This window comes from Strix aluco, chromosome 9 (genome assembly GCF_031877795.1).
Source record: "Strix aluco isolate bStrAlu1 chromosome 9, bStrAlu1.hap1, whole genome shotgun sequence".
In the NCBI taxonomy this organism is placed as follows: domain Eukaryota; kingdom Metazoa; phylum Chordata; class Aves; order Strigiformes; family Strigidae; genus Strix; species Strix aluco.
This window is the reverse complement of record NC_133939.1, coordinates 17479008-17498408: the sequence shown is the minus strand read 5'-3', so window position 1 is coordinate 17498408 and position 19401 is coordinate 17479008. Positions and strand designations below refer to the sequence as shown.

The following is a 19401-nucleotide window of genomic DNA, read 5'->3' as shown; positions in this document are numbered from 1 at the left end:
GGGAAGACCCTGGTACAACCATAGGCCTCCACCCGGGGCTGGGCCTCACCACCTGAGCCCAGGCCGCCTCGGGGGTGCCCCGGGCCGAGGCGCTGAGGCTTGGCACCGCTGGGGTACGAGGGGAACTCAAGGCCCGGCTGTGGAGGAGCCATGTCCCTCCCGCCTCCCCGCTCCTCCCAGCCGGGCACCCCCCGCCGCGGTGCTCCCACAAAACCTTCCCTCGCCGCCGCCGCCCCCGGAACCTTTGCGCGGCGAGGCGCGGTTGTCAGCCGGGCCGGGCGAACGGACCGCGGTGCCCGGAAGCGACGGCAGCGCTGTCAGCCCGCGGCGGCTCCACCTGCCCTTGCCGGCGGCAGCCCGTGGCGCCAGGCGCGGCGGCGCAGCCCCGGCCGGCGGCCGCGGTGCGTGCGGCTCCTCCGGGCCCTTCCCGGCCGTTAGAATGTGGCGGACGCGGGCGGCGGCGGCTTGGTGAGGGCGGCGGGCCGTGGCAGGGGGCAGGGCGGGCGCTGCGGGCCTGGCCCCTGGGGCGCGGCGGCTGTGCGGAGTGAGGGGCCGCCGGAGCCGCCACCCTCTTCTGACCTCGGGGCCCCTGCCCCGGGCGCGGTGTCGGCTGTAACACCCGTCCCGGCGGAGCAGGCCCTGGGCACCCGTGGGAACGGGGTTGCCCGCGGGGGAGGCCGGAGCCGCACAGCGGGTCGGGGTGCGAGGCGGGGGGCTGTGTGTGTGAACGGCGCAGGGGTGAGCCTGAGGCCTCCCGGGGTGGGGCTGCTGCTCCCAGGTGGGGAAATCCCCCACCCCATCCTTCAGCTCCCCTGGGACCTGGGGATGGGACGTGGAAAGGAGCTGCGTCTCCCGCATTCCCGCCCTAGGGAGTTCAGGCCGCCTTCCTGTCCAGACGTTGGCCTTCCCCAGCAGCTCCCCCACGTTCCTCTTTTTCAGCGTTCTTCTACAGGATTTCAGACAGGAGCGGTGAAACTGAATGGCCAGTAACCTCTCAATATTCCTTGTCAGATTTAGGAGCAGCAGTAGGAGAATAAGTGTGATCTCGTGCTGAATGAGAAAGAGAATACTACAGTGCTTTTTGCTGGGTTACATTTGAAGGACTGCTTTGCAGTCGTAGCTATTAAAAGTGGATATAACCTATCTTTACAGAAAACTTGTCCCGGCTGAGGTGGGGATAAACTGGAGCAATGTGTGTAAAATGTTAGGTGTGACTACCAGGTGGAATGCTTGGCTATCAACAGTAACAGGCCACTTTTTCTTGTTTTACAAGGTATTTATAATCTCAGTTCAATGCAAAAGTAGTCAGGTTGCAGGCTTGTAATCAGGCAGATTCTAATGGCAGAGCTACCCATGTCTGGAAGGCCAATTTTTGTTATTGTTGTTAAAAACAGCTTTCCAGAGGGTTTAAATTTGGAACTCATGAAATTCTTCATTTAACAGCATTGTTTCAGCATCCTTTTCAGTCTAACCGCACTTTTCAGTGAAGAACTTAAGGTGATTTTTTTTGTCAGCATTCATCAGGAGTTTTTAGCAGCAGGAGGAGAGAAGAAAGAAGTAAATGGAAGTTTTAGTATAATCATGGAAGAGTGGGGGTTTTTTAGTGAGTTATAAGATTTCTATATGTGCAATTAAAGCAGGTAGGGTTTGAAATTTGTGATAGCACTCAAAAGGTGATTGATGGTCAAGTTGTTGCCATAATAATTTGTGATGGAACTCAATTTGTCCTTCAGTTTAAACATATAGAATGTTGTAAAACAGTAAGAACAATCACAGGGAAGAAAATTATGTAACATTACAAAATGCCTTTAATGTAGATGAAGACTAATAATGAGATGTGGCTGCCATAGTATATACTACCCCCTGGTTTCTGCTGAAAATATTAAATATCTGTGTAGTGGTAGTGACTGCAAAACAAAAGAAATAATGGTCCAGTCATCGGCTTGCTTCTTATAGATTTACCACACCCTGATTTTAAAAAAACTGTCTTCAAAAGGAAGAAATTTTTTTTAAAAAAAAGTGAAAGTGCCTCCACACTGGAAATGTTTTATTGTTATGTAGCTGCTTTTGTGTTGGTACTATCTGTGGTTAATTTCTGAGCCTCTTGTGATTCTATGTCAAAGAGGAGAAACTTATTGCTACTTTAGGGATTATTCTGCTCCTGCTTATTATCCTATTATATTATTATTATCATCTTTCTAGACACTAAGTTTGTTATTGCAAAGGTACAGCCTTCTAGACAGTTTAGTATAGCAGCAAGAGGATACCCTGCAAAATCACAGTGACTTTTGTGAACAAGGACTTTCATAACAGTCAGCGGAGTTCCCTTTTTTTAAGCTTTCCATTACACTAAAGGAAATTTCTAAGCATAGATCATCGGGAGAATTGGTCTTTTAAGAGAGGAAAATGTATCAATTCACATAATTCTAATTTTTAACTTATCTTCCAAAAGCTCAATTTTCTGGGTCAAAAGTGCTTTTATAACAAAATCTTACACTTTGGACATTAAGAATACGCCTGTCATAGACAATGTCATCTCTAGTACGTGCAAAATTTCAAGGCGAAGAACTATATAGATTATAGAGCATGTTATTAGAAAATGCTGTAATATTTTCCATTTTACATTATTCACTTATTCTCTTTAAGATCTGTTAATTTTAAATGATTTAGGATAATGGGATGAATAATTTGCCTTCTCAATGTTGTGAAGCACTTTCTTTTGTATTTGTCCACTTTGGCAAATGTGCTTGAGAATATTGAAAACTCTGAAAAAAGCATCAAGGGACAAGCATTATGTTCAAGAACTGTAACTTCACTCGTATTTTGTATCCAGTAAATTATTTAATATTAACCATTCTGATATGATGGTGAGACTAAAAAGTTACAGAAGAAATTGCTTTTTCCAGAGCAGTTGTCTTTTCCCTAAACTAGCAAAGCTACCTCAAAATGTTGAAGAATGCAGATAGTGTAATTGAAAGTATACAAGGAGCTTTATTCTGTGTAATTGAAAGTATACCAGGAGCTTTATTTCAACCTATGCATTTGTTTTAACATAGGCAAGACTGATAAGGTTCCTGTGTTTTAACATATGCTTTTCATGGCTGAGCTCTGTTTTCAGAGTCAGTCTTTCGGACTGAAGTTTTCCCTCTTGCATAAATCTGAATTACTGCACTGAAGTCTTCAGCAAACATGGTGCAGCCATCTCCAGAAATAATCTTGTCTATGCATGACCTAAGACAAAACAATAATGCTGTAATCCTAGAACTGCAGAATATTAAGAGTGAAAGGTACTGAAAGATGTCATTAAGTACATGCTTGAACTCCAAAGGGGTGTCTGCTTTGCCAAAAAAGGACAAATGTATTGCTTTTTTGAAGTTTGAAAATCTTCTACAAGCTTAATGTTCTCTAAAAGTTAATTTTGAATAACAAGATAGCCGAACTGACAAGTTTTATGTTGCAAGTTGATCATAGTCTTCTGTGGACTCTTAGCTCCTGCTTGCCCAAACTGTGTTTTACCACAGACATGTTACTTGCCTTAATCCGATGTGAAAGTTAAATTTAATTCATAACAGGCTTCATATGTGGTATTTAAGGTTTTATTTCTGTAATCACTAGAAATGCTATACCCATTAACGATGTTTTCAGCTTTTTATTTTCCTGGTAGCATGCCAGTGATAGCTGGAAATTGTACATTCAGAGTGATGCTCCTGTAACTAGCTCAAATGTAATGTGAATTGCTTGTAAAGAAGTTATAGAGTTAATGGTCTGTTGAGGAAATATGTTACTTAGAGTTTTTATTTATTTCTTTTAGTGTCATCTGCCGGAGTCTAGCAAATAGCAGCTATGGAATAAAAAGAAAATCACCACTTCAAAACTTGCATCTTGTTTCCCGAAGTATACATCATCCCTACTATCCAAGTTCAAAATTTCAAAGACCTCCATTAAGGATATCCATTCAGCTGTTCTCTTCTCTTAATCGTCTCCCCTTACACAAAACAAAACTTTTAAATGTAAAATATGGATACCAGTTCCACAGGAACTTTTGGCTAGCTAGACTAGCATCGAGGCTTCTCAAACTTCGCTATCTTATATTAGGATCTGCTGTAGGTGGTGGTTATACAGCTAAGAAGGTATTTATGGAAGCTATTTTATGCATTTTGTCTTTGTTGTTATTATATACTTCAGAACAATAGTTCTTGTTATATCCACAAAAATACAAGATGTCATTGTTTGATTAACTAATGACAATAAAGATGAATATGGAAAACGGATTGTTTGGAGAACTAGTATAGATTTTAAGAGCCGAGTAGTGTTATTCATATCAAAGATGGTGGGTTAGTATGTTTTATATGTAGGTATTACTTTTCAATAGATTGCTCATATGCCTCTCTACATACGTTTCTTTTTCTATTTCTACTATTTTTTTTTCCTTTTTGTATTAGACATATGATCAGTGGAAGGACATGATGCCAGATCTCGATGAATATAAGTGGATTGTTCCTGACTTCGTTTGGGAGCTTGATGAACATATTGACTTCGGTATCACAAAAGCTAAAATGTTGCTCTATCTAAAGACTAGCATATGTAAAACATAAACATAAGGGTGTAGGTCCTCAGTGCCTCTCTCCAGTAGTATCTTTACAACTGTAATTTGAGTGAACTTGTATTGTTAGTTTGGTGTGTGTTTTACCAAGGTATTTGTATCAGTGTGTTTGCAGGAAGAAATTAAGCTTTGTTTAGCATTGATAATCCATAATTCATCCTTTCATTTGAGAATGTTTTTGGTCCTATAATGGCCATATAATCCCATTATTGAAAGGAGAGTTGCAGCGTGATCAAGGGGACTTACATGGGTTTTGGTAATATTATGTGCAAAGTTTGTTCTTTCTATATGAATGACACTTACAAGTAAAAAGTATAAATAGGTAAGTAATATATGTATGAGTAAAAGACTGATTGAAAATGCAGCATAGTTAACCTACCTGTCGACAAAATTATCTTGAAGATACAGAAGAAAAGAAAATGAAAAATATAGATTGTTTTCCTGAACGTTCTTGTTACAGTATGCTTTTTGCATATTTTCAGATGAAAGATAAATCCTAAAAACAAGCACTGAATTGCTTCTTATATGTGCAGGGTAATAGGGTGGTGTTCTTTTTTTAAAACAAAGTTTATGAAGATTTTACTACATGTATGAGCACTTCATAAATGCAGAGATTGAATAATTGAGACAAATATTTTTATTGCTAATGGACGCTACATTTTTGTAGTACTTTAAAGCTAATAAGTGCGGCTTTTTTAAAGGATCACAGAAGTGGCTTATTTACGAAATTGAAAAATAAGATTTTCTTAAAATCTACAAGAGATGAGCGTAGTTAGTGTTGTGTAATTTCAAAACATCTTCTACGAAGTATGCGAGAGAATAATGTATGAAATGTGGTGAAATGCAGCAATAGTTTTAGACAGTTTTAAAGTACCTGAGGCAACCAACTTATCAGGAAGTTCAAAGTCTAAAAAAGCAATTGGTTTTTCAGATCTGATAATATTTCTCAACACTAATGGGGGGAGGTGCATGTGGAAAGAAACTTTTTAATTTCTTATTTAAAAAAAAAAATGAAAAAAGCCATGTCCTGAAGCAGTTGCTAGGTTTTACAGCCTAAGCCATTTTTGTTCACAAAAAATAATAGGGAAAAAACCTACTCATTAGCTGTTGTACTGTTTTCCTAGAAAAACTTATGAAAGCCCTTCCTGATGCAGATGACCTTGCCAAACTTCTGCCTGACTTTGACAAGATTGGAGAGAGCTTCACTTCACTGAAAGGATTTTTTTCTCCTGGTGAGAACAATTTTTCCACTTAGTTTTAATAAGCTATTACAAGATGAGGTTACAGATATGTCCTTAGACACTAAAAGAAAGTGGATCCTGAAAATGCATGCCATTTCATTGAATATCTCGTCTGAAAGTGTTATGGACACAGGTAAGTGTAATGTACTTTTAAAAGCAAGAATTCTATTAGCAAGTACAGAGAACCAAAGTGTGAAATTGAATAGAAAGCTAGAATCCTTGTAGAACTCTAAACAAACAGCTTGAAAGATAGATTGCTTCAGTGAGTTGTAGAAGCTGGATGTGTCCAGCTGGAATTTGGAGAAGGTCAGAATGGTACTGGGCAGTAACAATACCACAGCTGTTACAGGAGAAAAGAGTTGGCTTATTAAGAATGGTGGTTCTTAATGTTGTAAGCGTGTGAAATAAGATATTTGTAACAAAAGTGTTCTTTTGGGTTGAATGATATTTTTCATCTGGCCACAGCTCCAGAAGGACTTGCTTGAAGATTCAGCTTAGGTGGGGGCTGCGTTTCAAAGGCGTAGGTAGGAGTTCTAAATCCTTCACAAAAAACAAGGAGGTGGTTTGTCGATTCAGAGTGTGCAGGTAGTACTAGGCTTAATGGTTTTCAGGTTTTGGGAGACTTAGACATTTCTGATCAGTGGGCTTTTTAAAACTAAAAATGATTGATTTGATCATCACATCTGACTTGCTAATGAGCACAGTTTAAAATTTCGCCCAATCATTCTTGTAATAAAGTGCAAGATTATTCCTATTATATATCTTCATAATTGTAAAACCACATAAATTTGTATTCATGAAAGATTATATTTGTGAGGTGTTACAGTCATTGCTCTAAGTGTGTTTGAAAATATTTCTGTATCTGTGCATAGGAAGTGTATTTTTGTTTTCTTAAAATACTGTCAATGGTGGAACTAGTTTATTAATCTTAAAAACACAGTGAGCACATAAGTAGGGATGATCAACAGAGTGACAAGTAGATTACAATCTCCTATGTATTTTGGCTATTTAAAATTGTGGTGTTACTGACTGGTATTGTGAGGTGTCACTGATTACTTGTTATCATACTCACATGGGCATAGTTGCCATTTCTGATTGTGTGGTCCTCCAAATGAGACAAAGATCCCTTATCTTTGTTTTGCATTTTGTTTTGTATTTATAATTTTTATTTCCCCTCTTCTGCTGATTCTTCACAGGTTACAATTTGGTTAGTGAAGTCATAGGAGCTTCTGATCTACTTCTGTTGTTAGGTGTGTAAAAGCCCTTTTTACTGCCCTTAACCTGCCTCTTTAAACCAAACTGTTAAAACACTATATACCAAGAGGAGTGAATATCGTTGTAAACACAACTATTTACAGCAATTTAATATTGAACTATAAATACCTTCCAACTATTTTAAAAATACTTAGATCCTCCCCTGTGAGAATGAATAGATGAATAGTTATTATTTCTCTGCCACAGTCCTTAGCAGATGCATTTTCCAGAAGCTTGTTTTGAAAACCTATGTCATTACAATAGGAAAGAATATTTTTTTCTTGTTGCAATAATACCAATGTTTTGTGTTATCTTTTCATATTTACCAGAAATAATTAATTTTACAATATTTTCAGAGCTTTAATAGTCTAACTGAAGCAGCATCCCTTGTGATGTAACTAATCTGAGTCACAAACTAGGTATAAAATTTTCAGATGAGTTATAAACTGAATTTCAGTTTCTTAAGGTGAACTTTTTTAAATAGGAACTTCAAAGATTATTGAATTAATAATTCAGAGGGGTTGAAACTTTAATTTTATAGTAGGTGTAATTTGAGAATTTTTAAGTGCTTTTTGTGTGTTATAGTGAGTTACTGTAATTATGTCCTAGGTTCTCCAGGAGAAACAGCATTCAGAGCTACTGACCAGGGGTATGACAATGACAAGCAGTACAAGAAGGTAATTTCTCTCTTGCAAAACTAAAAAGGTCTTGACAACAAGTGGGGTTTTTTTAAAGTGCTTCTGTAGATAGTTGCAGATGTTTATTTGAAGCAACTTGAATAGAATTTATCATTGAAAATGACTTGAGTATGCATTGCTGTTTTTAATATACAAACAGTGCAATGATAATAAACATTTTGGCCTAAAGAAAATATAAGGCAGTTTATAAAATCTTTAGGATTTCTTAAGAAAATTGGTTTGTAATAAGAATGTAATTTTAGGTATTTTGCGTACATTTGCAGTTTTTCAGGGCATATTCTCAATGACACTTGCTTATAGCTTTTACTGCTGAAGTTGGTTTAGGCTCTTATAGTTATTTTCAAGCATTTCTGCTTGCAATGTCATTCCTATTGACATTGTCACAGTTGTGATTCTTACTTAAGAATTTCTGCCTTAATAAAGAATTTCTATTTCTTAAAGTAGTCTGTCTTTTGACTTTATTTAGATAAAGCGTACATCACATTTTTGTTAACTGTCTTCTGGAAAAAAATGTTACTGTCTTTTGATACCTAAAAGTTTTAGCATTTTTTCATTGAAGTAAAGAAGGTGAAGTTTAATTTTTTTGTTTTCATGAATAGTAGACCTTATTTCTATTAAATTTCTAAATCGTAACGTTGCTCATTCTTTAAAGGCTTTTCATTTTTCCTGTGTATATTTTAAAAAATTCTTTTAAAAAATGGAAGGAAAACAATATATATTGGAGAATTTGTAAATGATTATATGTTTATTTTTGCAACCAAAAGTGTCTGAACTATAACTGGGGCTTTTACATAAAAGACATTTCTGTATATGCAGGCATGTATACATTTATTCTACATTAATTCTGCATGGCACTATACAGTGAAACCTGTACAAAGCTCACTTTTTATAACTGTTTTTTTCCCTTTAGAAGAGTGATGGATTTCTACATGAGAATTAAGTTAGCATTTTGTTTTGTTTGTCAGTAAACTGTTTATATATATTGTTTTACTTTCTCTTGAGTGACTGCTGAGCACAGGTTTCACTGTTTAAAAACATAAAGAATACTATTGATTTGTGAAGAAGTGGCCATCTTAGTTTATTGTCCTTGATAACTAAATTAACAGAGTTTTACTGAATACCAGTAATATCACTAATAGTTATTATTCTGTTTTCGGATGCAGTGAGAACTGCATTTTAATGTTGCCAGCAAGACTTTGGCTGTGGTATGGAAAATATCAGCCCATATTAAATCAGTATGATTTAGAAAATTTAGGCTGGTGTACTAATTTTTGTTACTCATTATATCTGATATGTTACACTTAAAAACTGTTAGTTTGCTAATTAATATGATAAATTTTGGTTGTAAAATTTCAAACAGGGCACATATGAATACTGAACAAAGCATAATCACTTAGTTTATTGGCAAGCAAAATTATTGTTCTCAAGGCAATGGGTTAGATGGCCTTTTTTCATTCAGTGCTTTCCACTGCCAACCAATACTGATTTAAGAATTGTGATTGTATGGATGCATAAAGTGCTGTAGCATGGTATTAAATGTTTCTGAGCTGGTTTTCTTTGTTTCATTGTGAAAAGATGAGTAACTGGTAAAGGAATCTAGGAATTCCTCATCTGGAGGAATGTTCTGTGGAACTGTTAAGGGGCATGGTCCTCAGACAGGTCTCTAAAAAATTCCTGTAGAATGAATGAGAAACCAGTTAGTTTACAAGATAACTGAGAGAATGAACATTGTCCCGAACACTGAATCAGGCTGTATTGCTTCTTGCCAGCTAATGTGTTTATCTCGTAATCTCTCATTTAATACAAAGGTACAATTTTTTTTAAAAGAGAATTAAATTAAAATTACTGGAGATAAGTAATTTAAATAAATGGAGTTTAAATCTGGTTTACTTGGATTAAATAAGAAATTTTGTTCTTGGAGAAGGAGGAGGGAAGATACTTACAAAAGCAATAGTGTAGTAAAATATTTTGCTGTATTGTACATGTGGGACTATTTCACTTGAAATGGCAGTGTTACCTTCTTAGAAAATTATCTTGTACTATTGTCTGTCTCCAAAAAAATTTCCTATTAGGAAGCTGAAACAAACAAATTCCAAATCTTAGCCCAACTTTTAAAGCAAATTTATAGTGGTTACAGCTGTGATGAAGTGGGTGTGAAAAATGTGAGTCAAGTATTGATTTGGGGCTTAAAAGCCAGATAAGTAAATAATACAAAACCAACCACACAGTCCTTTCCCTGCCTTTCGTACTTTGATAAAACCTCATGCCTTGAAGAACCTGATGCACTGTTGAGGATTTGGCAGTGTGTAGACTGCCTCGCTCAGCCAGCACAGGTCACCTTTAGTCGATGTAAGTAGCAGCACAGTAATTCTACAGCTTTTCACCACAGCTACTGCTGGAGAGTGAAATAGAGGCTTTAGTAAGAAATACCACTTGACTTGGATCTCTTTTTCTTTTTTAAACATTCTCATTTGTTTTGTTCTTTCTTGCAAGTTATACAATAAAGTTTCCATAATTTTCTCTTTTCTAGTCATAGCGCCGTTATATTCCGAACTTAATTCCCAGTTTCGTGTTATAGGTACTCTGGATAAAATTGTGACATTTATTCAAATTCTTAGAAAATGATCTCTTTACCTTCCTCATCATTTTCACCCCTTTACATCCCCCAGCATTACATTATTTTTCCTGCAAGGACTTGCTTTCCATACTTTACTATGGAGTAAGAGTCACATGGTCCAGGTGTCTTAGAAAGTAATTGCACATTAAATAGCTAGACTTGGTGACTTCAAACGTTTGTTACAGTTCCTGTTTAAATACTAAAAGGCCTTCATGGCAGGGTTTGTTCAGTGTTTTTTCTTGTGTTTTCTTGACCCATAACATAATGTTTAAAGGGACTGTGTCAGGTTGTATTGACAGTCTCCTTGTTTGCAAAATAACAAGATATTATTATTGTTCTTCTAATACTAAGTGTAGCTGTGAGGCTATCTCTCCTTGCTGCTGTATAGAAATGAAATCTTTTGTTTTGACTGAATTCTTGGCACCACTCTAATGCGTTTGGTAGTCTGGCAATATAGAAATTTATTAAATCTTAAAGTGCTTCAGGAAAATACAAATGTGAAGATTTTTCTATTTTTGAAATGTTGTACAAATCACTATTTAACAAACGTTTATATTTGGTCGTTTGATTGTCTCTCTTCTTTTATCCATTCTCTCCTGTGTTGTTTATCCTTATGTGTACATGCCTGTGTGTGTATTTCATGCAACAAATGTATAACCTGATGGTAGATGTCTTGAATTCTTACACCAAAGTTCTATTTCAGAGTTTGTTTTGATTCCTAAGTGCATTTTTGAAACCTTTCATTTCACTGAATATTTTCTTAGAAGAAGATGTAGTATTTTTTAAAGAGCTTTATTTAAATAGTTCATTAATACTTCTGTCTACATTCTCTGAAATAAATCATACGTGAAGTTCCAGTAGCTACTGGCCGTAGTATCTCTAAACTAATTTTGAAAGACACCTTACCATTACAAGAATATTTGGTGTGGAGGGAGAAGAGAACTAAACTTCATGGAAATGCTGAATAAGTAAAGGAATAAGCATTGAGTTGCAGGGATTTTTGAAGTGATCAGGAAGGATTATGACACCATGAATTTAAACTGCAGTGTGTTACAGAAATGGAGAGGGTGCTTTTTGTTTCTTTATGCTCTAGAAACTATTTTGCTTCTCCTAGTTTGAGAAAGTTAGGTAGCAGGCAAAATCATCTTTCTATAAACTGTCTGCATTGCTGGGAATAAGAACAAACTGAGAACTTTTACATTACTGACAAAGTTGAGCCTATTAGCTGTTGTGCACAACTTTGTCTAGAATATCCAAAACACCCTCTTTAAATATATGCATGGTTAAGTTGTGAAAAATTGCTGATACTTAAGAACTTCTGGTATGAATAATTGAACTTACATCCTGAAACCTTTGAGAATATTTTAAAGCCAGGATAGTTTTTGTTTTGTTGGGATTTTTTTAAGATTTAGATGCTTAAAGTTGAATAGACACTGTATCTAAATGTTTATTGTTTTGTTCTACCTGGATTTGCAAAATGCATGGTTTTGCTGGCTGTATCCACTCCCAGTTAGCTAGCAAGAGATCTTGCTAATGAAATTTCACTTTTGTTTGAATTGACCCATTCATACCTGTTTTTCATCTGTCTTTGTCATGCCCTTTGGTTTAACTTTGTTCTCCTTACACCCCAAATTTTTCCTCTCCTTTTTATTATAAACTCACGGCAGGGCCTGCTTGGTGAACTCATTCTGTTACAACAACAAATCCAGCAGCACGAAGAGGAAGCACGCAGAGCCGCTGGCCAATATAACATGGGCTCTTCTCAGCAGAAGCGAAAGGTGATGGCTTAAGGGACAATAAGTACTGTATTCACACTAACCAAATCCTTCAGCCTTCTGTATTTGAGCTAGAAAAATGTAACTAATTAAATCATGGGCCCAAATAATTACTATAGCCAACTTCACTACAGATGTATATTCCTGTTTCAGTTTAACCAAGTTGCATTTAAAGCCTGGTGTTAAAAGCAGAATAGGTACTTTGTGTCACTTTGAAATTGTGTATTCTCTACCTCTATAAAAACTGTTACTTAAAGTTCATACTTTCCTTAAATGCATTTTAAATGTATGTGAATAAATGTCATCTGTTTTTTTCTACTGTTGCTTGCTTACAGTAGCTCTGTCTTGTAGGAATATAGCTATTCACAGGCAGTATATCTCTGGGAACATTTTTTCCTGCTTTATACTGTTACCAATATGAAAATGACAGCAGCTCCTTAGAAACAATCTTGCACAGACAGTTAATAACAGTCTACTGTATATTCATCAAAGGTATTCCTTTGTTTTCCCTCTTAAAGCACAGTTTATACTGTGGTTACACTGTTTATGCTGTGGTTGTTGAACATCTGCACATCACTTAATTTAAGCTCTGATCATTTTATTCATTATTATATGGCTGAGATAAATTGGAAATGCTTCCTAAATTGGGATATTTTAGTTGTCTAATCAGTTACAACCCATAATTCTTAACCACATTGCTTTGTTGGCTGCTTCTCTGCCCCAAAAAAATCTTTCTGATTACTCCTATTTTTCAACAGCTTTGGAATTGAGCACTGGATACAGAACTTAATCTTCTGTACATCTGAAGATAACCCCCACAGAAAAAGGAACACAGTAATTGTGAATTAAACTTTTAGACATAGTTGCATCGCTGCAATTGTCATGCTTTTTAGTCCATCAACAGAGGACATCACAGTTCTCTGAAACTATAGTAACATTTTAAACTGAAATATTTTCCTTTCTTGCCATATTTTTTATGCATTTGAGTTACAGCCCTTCGCCACTCTAAACTGTTAATCTTCCTTTAATTAAAAAAAAAAGATTGTGAAAGGCAATTTTTCCTCATATTTCATTCTTCAAATTTATTTAGTTAATATTCTGTCTGGTTTTAAAATAACACTGATATATTCTGTCCTCAGGTATGAATCTAGGCATTGTGTAACAAAATAAAATGGAAACCCAATTATTTATCTCAGTAGGTGTCCTACAAATGTCCTTGCATTCATTCCCTTTCAGGTGTGTATTTAAGTAGAAGAGTAAAGATGCCTTCAGTGGTCTAAATATTCTCTATTTGTTCAATTACTCTTTTTTTAATAAAGGTAACTCCTTCAGCTTCTGTCAGATTGTATACAGTTGAGAGAGCTGGAGTATGGAATAGTAGCTTGAAGTTTATAATAAAATGTATGAAGATGTAAAAATAACTGGAAAGACAATACAGTATTTGATATATAAAAAATGTATCAGCCTTATAAATGCAATCAGGAAAAAAATGAGCTTGTTATTACATTTGTTTCTGATTGAAATTCTACCTTGTTAGTACTTTCTTGCAACTAATTCTATAGTTCCCAAGCTGTGAAATAGCTGTAGGGGCTATCTTTGTAAATGTTATTCTGTCCTTCAAGGCAGGTACTCTGTGCTTTCTGAGTGTTGAAAGTCTAACTGCATGTGCATATAAAAATTTTTAATTTAGCATTTAAGTGTGCCTTTTGGCATATATGCCTAATGACAAGGAATGTGTCTTGTTTGTCACACTAATCTTTTTGCTTGAAACAAATTGAAAGAGATGGTAAACTATTTTCTTTAATATCTTGGTGTGAGGATATAACTTAAAGATTCTAATCATTGGTCCAAATTCTTCTTTGGAAGAAGAAATTGTTACTGTCATTGAAGTAAGTCATTGCGTACCCTTTTGACAGGGCAGAAACTAACCTTGTTTATTTTGTAACTGAGTTGCTTGCTTGCCTGTCTACTAGAAAACATGATCATTTCATTTCCATTCTTGGAAGTTCTGATGCCTGATTTACTTGTACGTTTTTCAATTTCATTTAATTACTCAATATTAAATCTACTTCAGTTGTAAATTGAATAATAGTGAGAAGCATCTCACAATCAGGAGAGGGTATTAAAAACAAAAATGTAATTGTTTCCTGTTGATTGTTTTTGTCAGCCTTTTGATAAATATTTAGCAGTATATTGATTAGCCTTGTACAGCTGCACTGTGCATGTCTGCTTCTTATATGCATTTTGTCTGGGCCTTGATATTTTCATTTATATTGCTGGAAATCATTGTAGTTCTACTGTAGATTACCAGTTCAGAATTATTTGTAGTCTGGTTAGAGAATATACAAAACCAGTATCTGTAGTTTCAAAGGTTCTGAATTTTCAGAGACACATACGTATTTTATACAATGTGTGACAAAGGTGGACAGAAAGCAACTGTTGTGCAAAGTGAGTAACTATAAGAAGCTTCTGGTAATCTTAATAAACAGTTGTCTGGATCTCTGTGTGCGGGAACCCTTGATTAAAAAGGGCCCTACAGTTTTCTTTTCTTATAACTCTTTATGGTGGCAGTGGGGAAAGATGGAGGAATCTTGACATACAAAGCATACTGAACTGTATTAAACAAATAGATGTGCCTATATAGAGATATTTTAATAGTTCATTTTTTATTTTATTTTTTTGTGAGTAGAAATCATAGATCATAAATTAGTCATATGTGACTGTTAGTACTTCAGACTGTTATGACAGTTTTAGCTTTTATTGGCAACTTAAATTTATAGCAATATTATGAATTACATGTTCAAAGTACTGTGTGTACTAACATTCAAAGTACACCTAATGAAATGCTCAAACATTAACTCCTTTGAAAATCTGCAGCACATTAAAACACTTTGTTTTCCTTTTCTTTCCTTTATTTTCTTGCTTCTTCTGACTCTCCACACCATTCTCTTTGCCCTTCCTTTTTTATTTTCCCCTTATGTCCCTGAGGTGCTTAAAGTATGTGTATATGTAAATGCTTTGTTACATACCCCACCTTGTGGCTGCACACATCAAGTGGTCTGTGTGCTAAACTAACGCTGTTTCTGATGCACTTTTACTATCACTGAACTAATTAACAGACATGAAAAGGATGTCAATTTACAGCACTTCCTCTTTGCTGTTTATGAATAATAAAATAATTGGATATAGATGAAAGTGTCAGCTTGGATTGCTTTCTATAAAATGCAGGCACAATCCTGTATATTGCAGGTTTAATAGCTAAATAATATCAATCACTATGAATAACTGTGGCTTTTTTTCTTGTTTGATCTGTAACAACTGGTGTGAAATTATAGTAACTAAATTGATTTGTGTTAGATAATATGCTCTTTCTGATATGAAGCTGAGTTGTAAATGTCACATGAGCTTTATTACATGACCTTTATTTAAATATTGAAGCTTTTACCTATATTATTCTTTCAATAATTGTTTCAATTATAATTTTTTCCAAATCTAGTATTTCATCAGTCAACCATTAGATTTTGTTTGTAAAGATTTGCATCATATGAATTTGTGTTGTATCATTTATGCTTTTGTCTGTGTTATTAAAAAAGGATTGTTGTGAACAACTCTTTATTACATCTTGATGAACCTGTTTTAAGAATATTTGACTAAGAATGGCTCTAATTGCCTGATCTTACTACATTTATGCCTTGAACTTCAAAATATTTTTTATTATAATACCCTAATTATTCTCATTTTTAATGTAATTTAAATAATTTAAAAAATAACCCTCCAAGACTGTCCTAACTAACTACAGTTTATGAAGTTGTGCATGCATGTTTAGGATTATAATTCTGAAAAACAAATATGAAATAAGAATCCCCTTGAAGATTCAGAAATAGTGAATACTCACCTGAAAGTAGTTTCTGTAGCAAGCAGGTGTTTTAGTGATTGTATCACATTAAGATTGTGCTAATTCAGGAAAGGAACATGAGATCCTGAGAGTGACCACTAAAATTACATTCAGGGCAGTGGCCAGAAAACTCTAAGCACCATAGAGAGATTGCTTTTTCCTAAGCCCGCTTTCCTAGTATTAAGTCCTGAAGGGTTAATTTTTGCATTTGCATGTACTGGAATTCAGACATATTTTTTTATGTGAGCCTCCTGTTTCAGATGGAACTTGCCATCAGTGTCAATCTCAGATGCTAATTGAAGGATTTTATTTGCTTTAAAATGCATGTAAAGTAAATTTTCTTTCATGGAATGAAGCTTTCAGTTTGTGGTTTGGTTAGTTGCAGTGGAGAAACTCAGCAATGTGTTAGTAGCCATGATTATTTTTCTTTGTAGGTTTCTGACAAAGAGAAGATTGATCAACTTCAAGAAGAACTCTTACGCACTCAGGTAAATTTTCTGAGTTACTGATGTCTTAAGTAGAGACTTACGTGCAGCAGACTCAGATTTACTAGATGAAAGCACACCTGAAGTATAAGATACTTGGTAAAAATGCAGGGCTTTTTTTTCAATCTTTGAGTTTATCAATACAGAGTTGACTCTGTTGGCACAGACCAAAGGTCAGTCTAGTCTGTTCTTTCTCTGACAGTGACTGACAGAACGCAAGAGGGAAGTATAAGAATACAGTAGATGCGTAATCATACTTTCCCAAAATACTTCCCTTGCCTTCAATGCTGTATGTTCCTGAAATGTAAAGTTAGCCCAGGAGTGTTGCATAAATACAATGGTGATGTTCCGGTTTTTAACTTGTTATGCATGCTAACTTTATTCCTAACATTCTACAGTTCTCTAACTTCAACGTTACTAAAAATATCTGTTGTATCTTGTATGTTTAAATGGCACGTTTGTTGCAGAAAGGAAAGGAGTTTACTTATTAAGGAGTTACACTTTAATCCCTTAATCTAGGAAACATCATTTCTAGTAAAGAAGCTTTTAAGTGCATTTGCTGACCAGCATCACAGGTCGAAGAGGAAAAATAGACATCATATGGGATATGCGGGGTGAGGCATTCAGATTATATCACAGTGGCATTAAGGAGAACCAAAATATCTTTTCTGTTTTCTTCCGTTAGGAAAAATAATTGCAGTTACAATGCTAGAGTTGTGTATAAGCCATGCAGTGTTAATCAAAATCTGTTTTGTGAAGTAGTAAGCAGTTCTTTCAATTAAAATTGTTTCTATGATTGTACTGTTTGGTATGAAAATTGTTATGGGCAGATTAAAAGCTTTTTCTCTGTCCTCTGGGGTTTAAGAGAACATTTAATCCCTTTAAGAAGCTGAAGAGGATGGTGCTGTTCAGATGTCCTTTAAAAAAGTTAAAAAGTGAAAATTTGGATAGTAATGACAGGTACTAGTAGGATTTTTAATGTTTCTAAAAAAACGTTGCTTCACAAAACCCAAGCCATTTTCAATTTCTGAATGTCTTCCATCTAGTTCAGTTGTAACTTAATATAGTCTGAGAGAAGATGTGCTTTTGCAAGTGAAATGCTGTTTTCAGTATTTCTTTGTTACTCCTGTTAAAAGAGAAGCCTGCTTTATTAGCTGGCAGAAAAGGAAAAGATCTGCAAAGATCAGCTTTAGGATCACTGCTTTTCAAACTGACCTTTTAAAAAGTGCATGGCCCAACTTCAGAGGACCTAGGAGATCAACAGTAGACATTTGGAAAGCCTGTTTTTTAATATTAATTTCTGTATATAGTGAATACGTACATGCTACTTTGTTCCCCTTACTTGAAGCTTGCACTTATAACCTGTTAAAGTTGAAACAGTAATAAATCTAGTATCTTCTATCAAGGATGCAAGTATATATGAGCATATATTACTTAAGAACAAAGTCACAAAAATAGAATTGTTTTCATGTTCTCTGAAATTTGGTCTTGCATTCAGTAGCTAATTTAAGAATTCCCGGTATCAGCTCAACTGAGGAGCATTTCCAGCCCTTCTGGGGCTTGACTTTCATAGTACTAGGCAATACAGTTTGCAGCTGTAGATCTGGTTTACAAAGAAGTATTTCATCCCTTAGACAGTCCTTACAGAGCATGAACCATAATTCCTCAACTACAGGATTTACAGTTCTTGTTTAGACAGCATCACTTTTTCCTCCTAGGTGTGTTGCCTTACAACAAACTTAAAAGGGTTTCATATATTATATGTTAATGGGGCTTTTCAGTGCAAATGTGGTATAAGGTGAGACTCCTTCCTGTCTCATTAATTGACTTGAACTTCACCAAATCTCATTCCAACAAAGTTTTAATCTCCTTCATTAGCAAGGCAGAACTAGTTATTTTTAAGACAGACTTTTTGCTGGGTTGATGCATATTAGTCATATTAGTCATTACTTTGGTTTGCTTGCTTACTTAAGTCAATGTACAGTTAATCTTTTGTTGTATCTGTAGGCTTCTAAATTGATTAGCTCTTTGGCTCAACCACAATATTTTGATATGCCATTTTGTAACCTCTATGTATTTGCTAGTTTTGAAAGCATTTATTACTTATGGGGTTTTTTTATAAGAGCTTGAAATTTGGCTTGTTCTTAAAAGTACACAGGCCAAATACATTTCCACATCATAGTAGACAGTTTTGAGAGTAGGTATCAAAATTATATTCATGTCTCATCTGTAGAGGACTATCATAATCTCCTTCTAAACAGGACTGAGCTGGTACAGTTGTTTCTTGAACTGAGATGCTATACTGAAGAAACGGTCTAAACTAGGCTTGCAAACTCACATTTAAGCTTTTCGCTTTGTGATTGAACAGCCAGCTCCCACTGACGCTTAATTTCTGTCTGACTGAATGTGTGTAGCTCCTTTGAAAATGATTCTTGTGTAAGATGCTTAAAGATTGATTTATATGTTCCCAGGTTTGAACACTGTGGTCTTATTAAAACTTTTGTAACAAAGGTGGTGTGTTGCTGAAAAAAAAATCTAACGGTCTTCTCTTGATGGCCTTGTATCTTTAATCACAAAGGTTTCTTTATTTTTGAAAGACTTGCCTAAAAGATAGTATATTTTTCATAGGTAAAACTTTTCTCACATGAGTCTACTATTTCCATAATTACAACAGTATATTTGTGCCACTGTTTTTCAGCTCAAATACCAAAGAATGCTTGAGCGATTAGAGAAGGAGAACAAAGAATTAAGAAAATTGGTACTGCAAAGGGATGACAAGGGCATTCATCAGAGGAAGTTAAAGGTACTTATGTGTAACAAACCAGCATAGAAA

At 35.7% G+C, this 19401-nt stretch overlaps 1 protein-coding gene across 9 annotated transcripts in view; it reads left to right on the top strand.

Annotated features, from left to right (window-relative positions):
* Nucleotides 1-295: 295 nt before the first annotated feature.
* The window catches only part of OPA1 (OPA1 mitochondrial dynamin like GTPase), a 56574-nt gene continuing 37468 nt past the window's right edge, over nt 296-19401 (top strand). For 3 of the 9 annotated variants that reach the window (XM_074833935.1, XM_074833933.1, XM_074833934.1), the window contains exons 1-9: nt 296-468; nt 3812-4130; nt 4443-4539; nt 5728-5835; nt 7041-7094; nt 7708-7775; nt 12081-12191; nt 16518-16571; nt 19267-19371. In XM_074833935.1, coding sequence (XP_074690036.1) covers nt 440-468; nt 3812-4130; nt 4443-4539; nt 5728-5835; nt 7041-7094; nt 7708-7775; nt 12081-12191; nt 16518-16571; nt 19267-19371 — 945 coding nt within the window. In that variant the 5' untranslated portion in view covers nt 296-439. The remainder of the gene's footprint in view (nt 469-3811; nt 4131-4442; nt 4540-5727; nt 5836-7040; nt 7095-7707; nt 7776-12080; nt 12192-16517; nt 16572-19266; nt 19372-19401) is intronic. The other 6 variants (XM_074833937.1, XM_074833936.1, XM_074833939.1 and 3 more) reach the window with 3 other exon arrangements.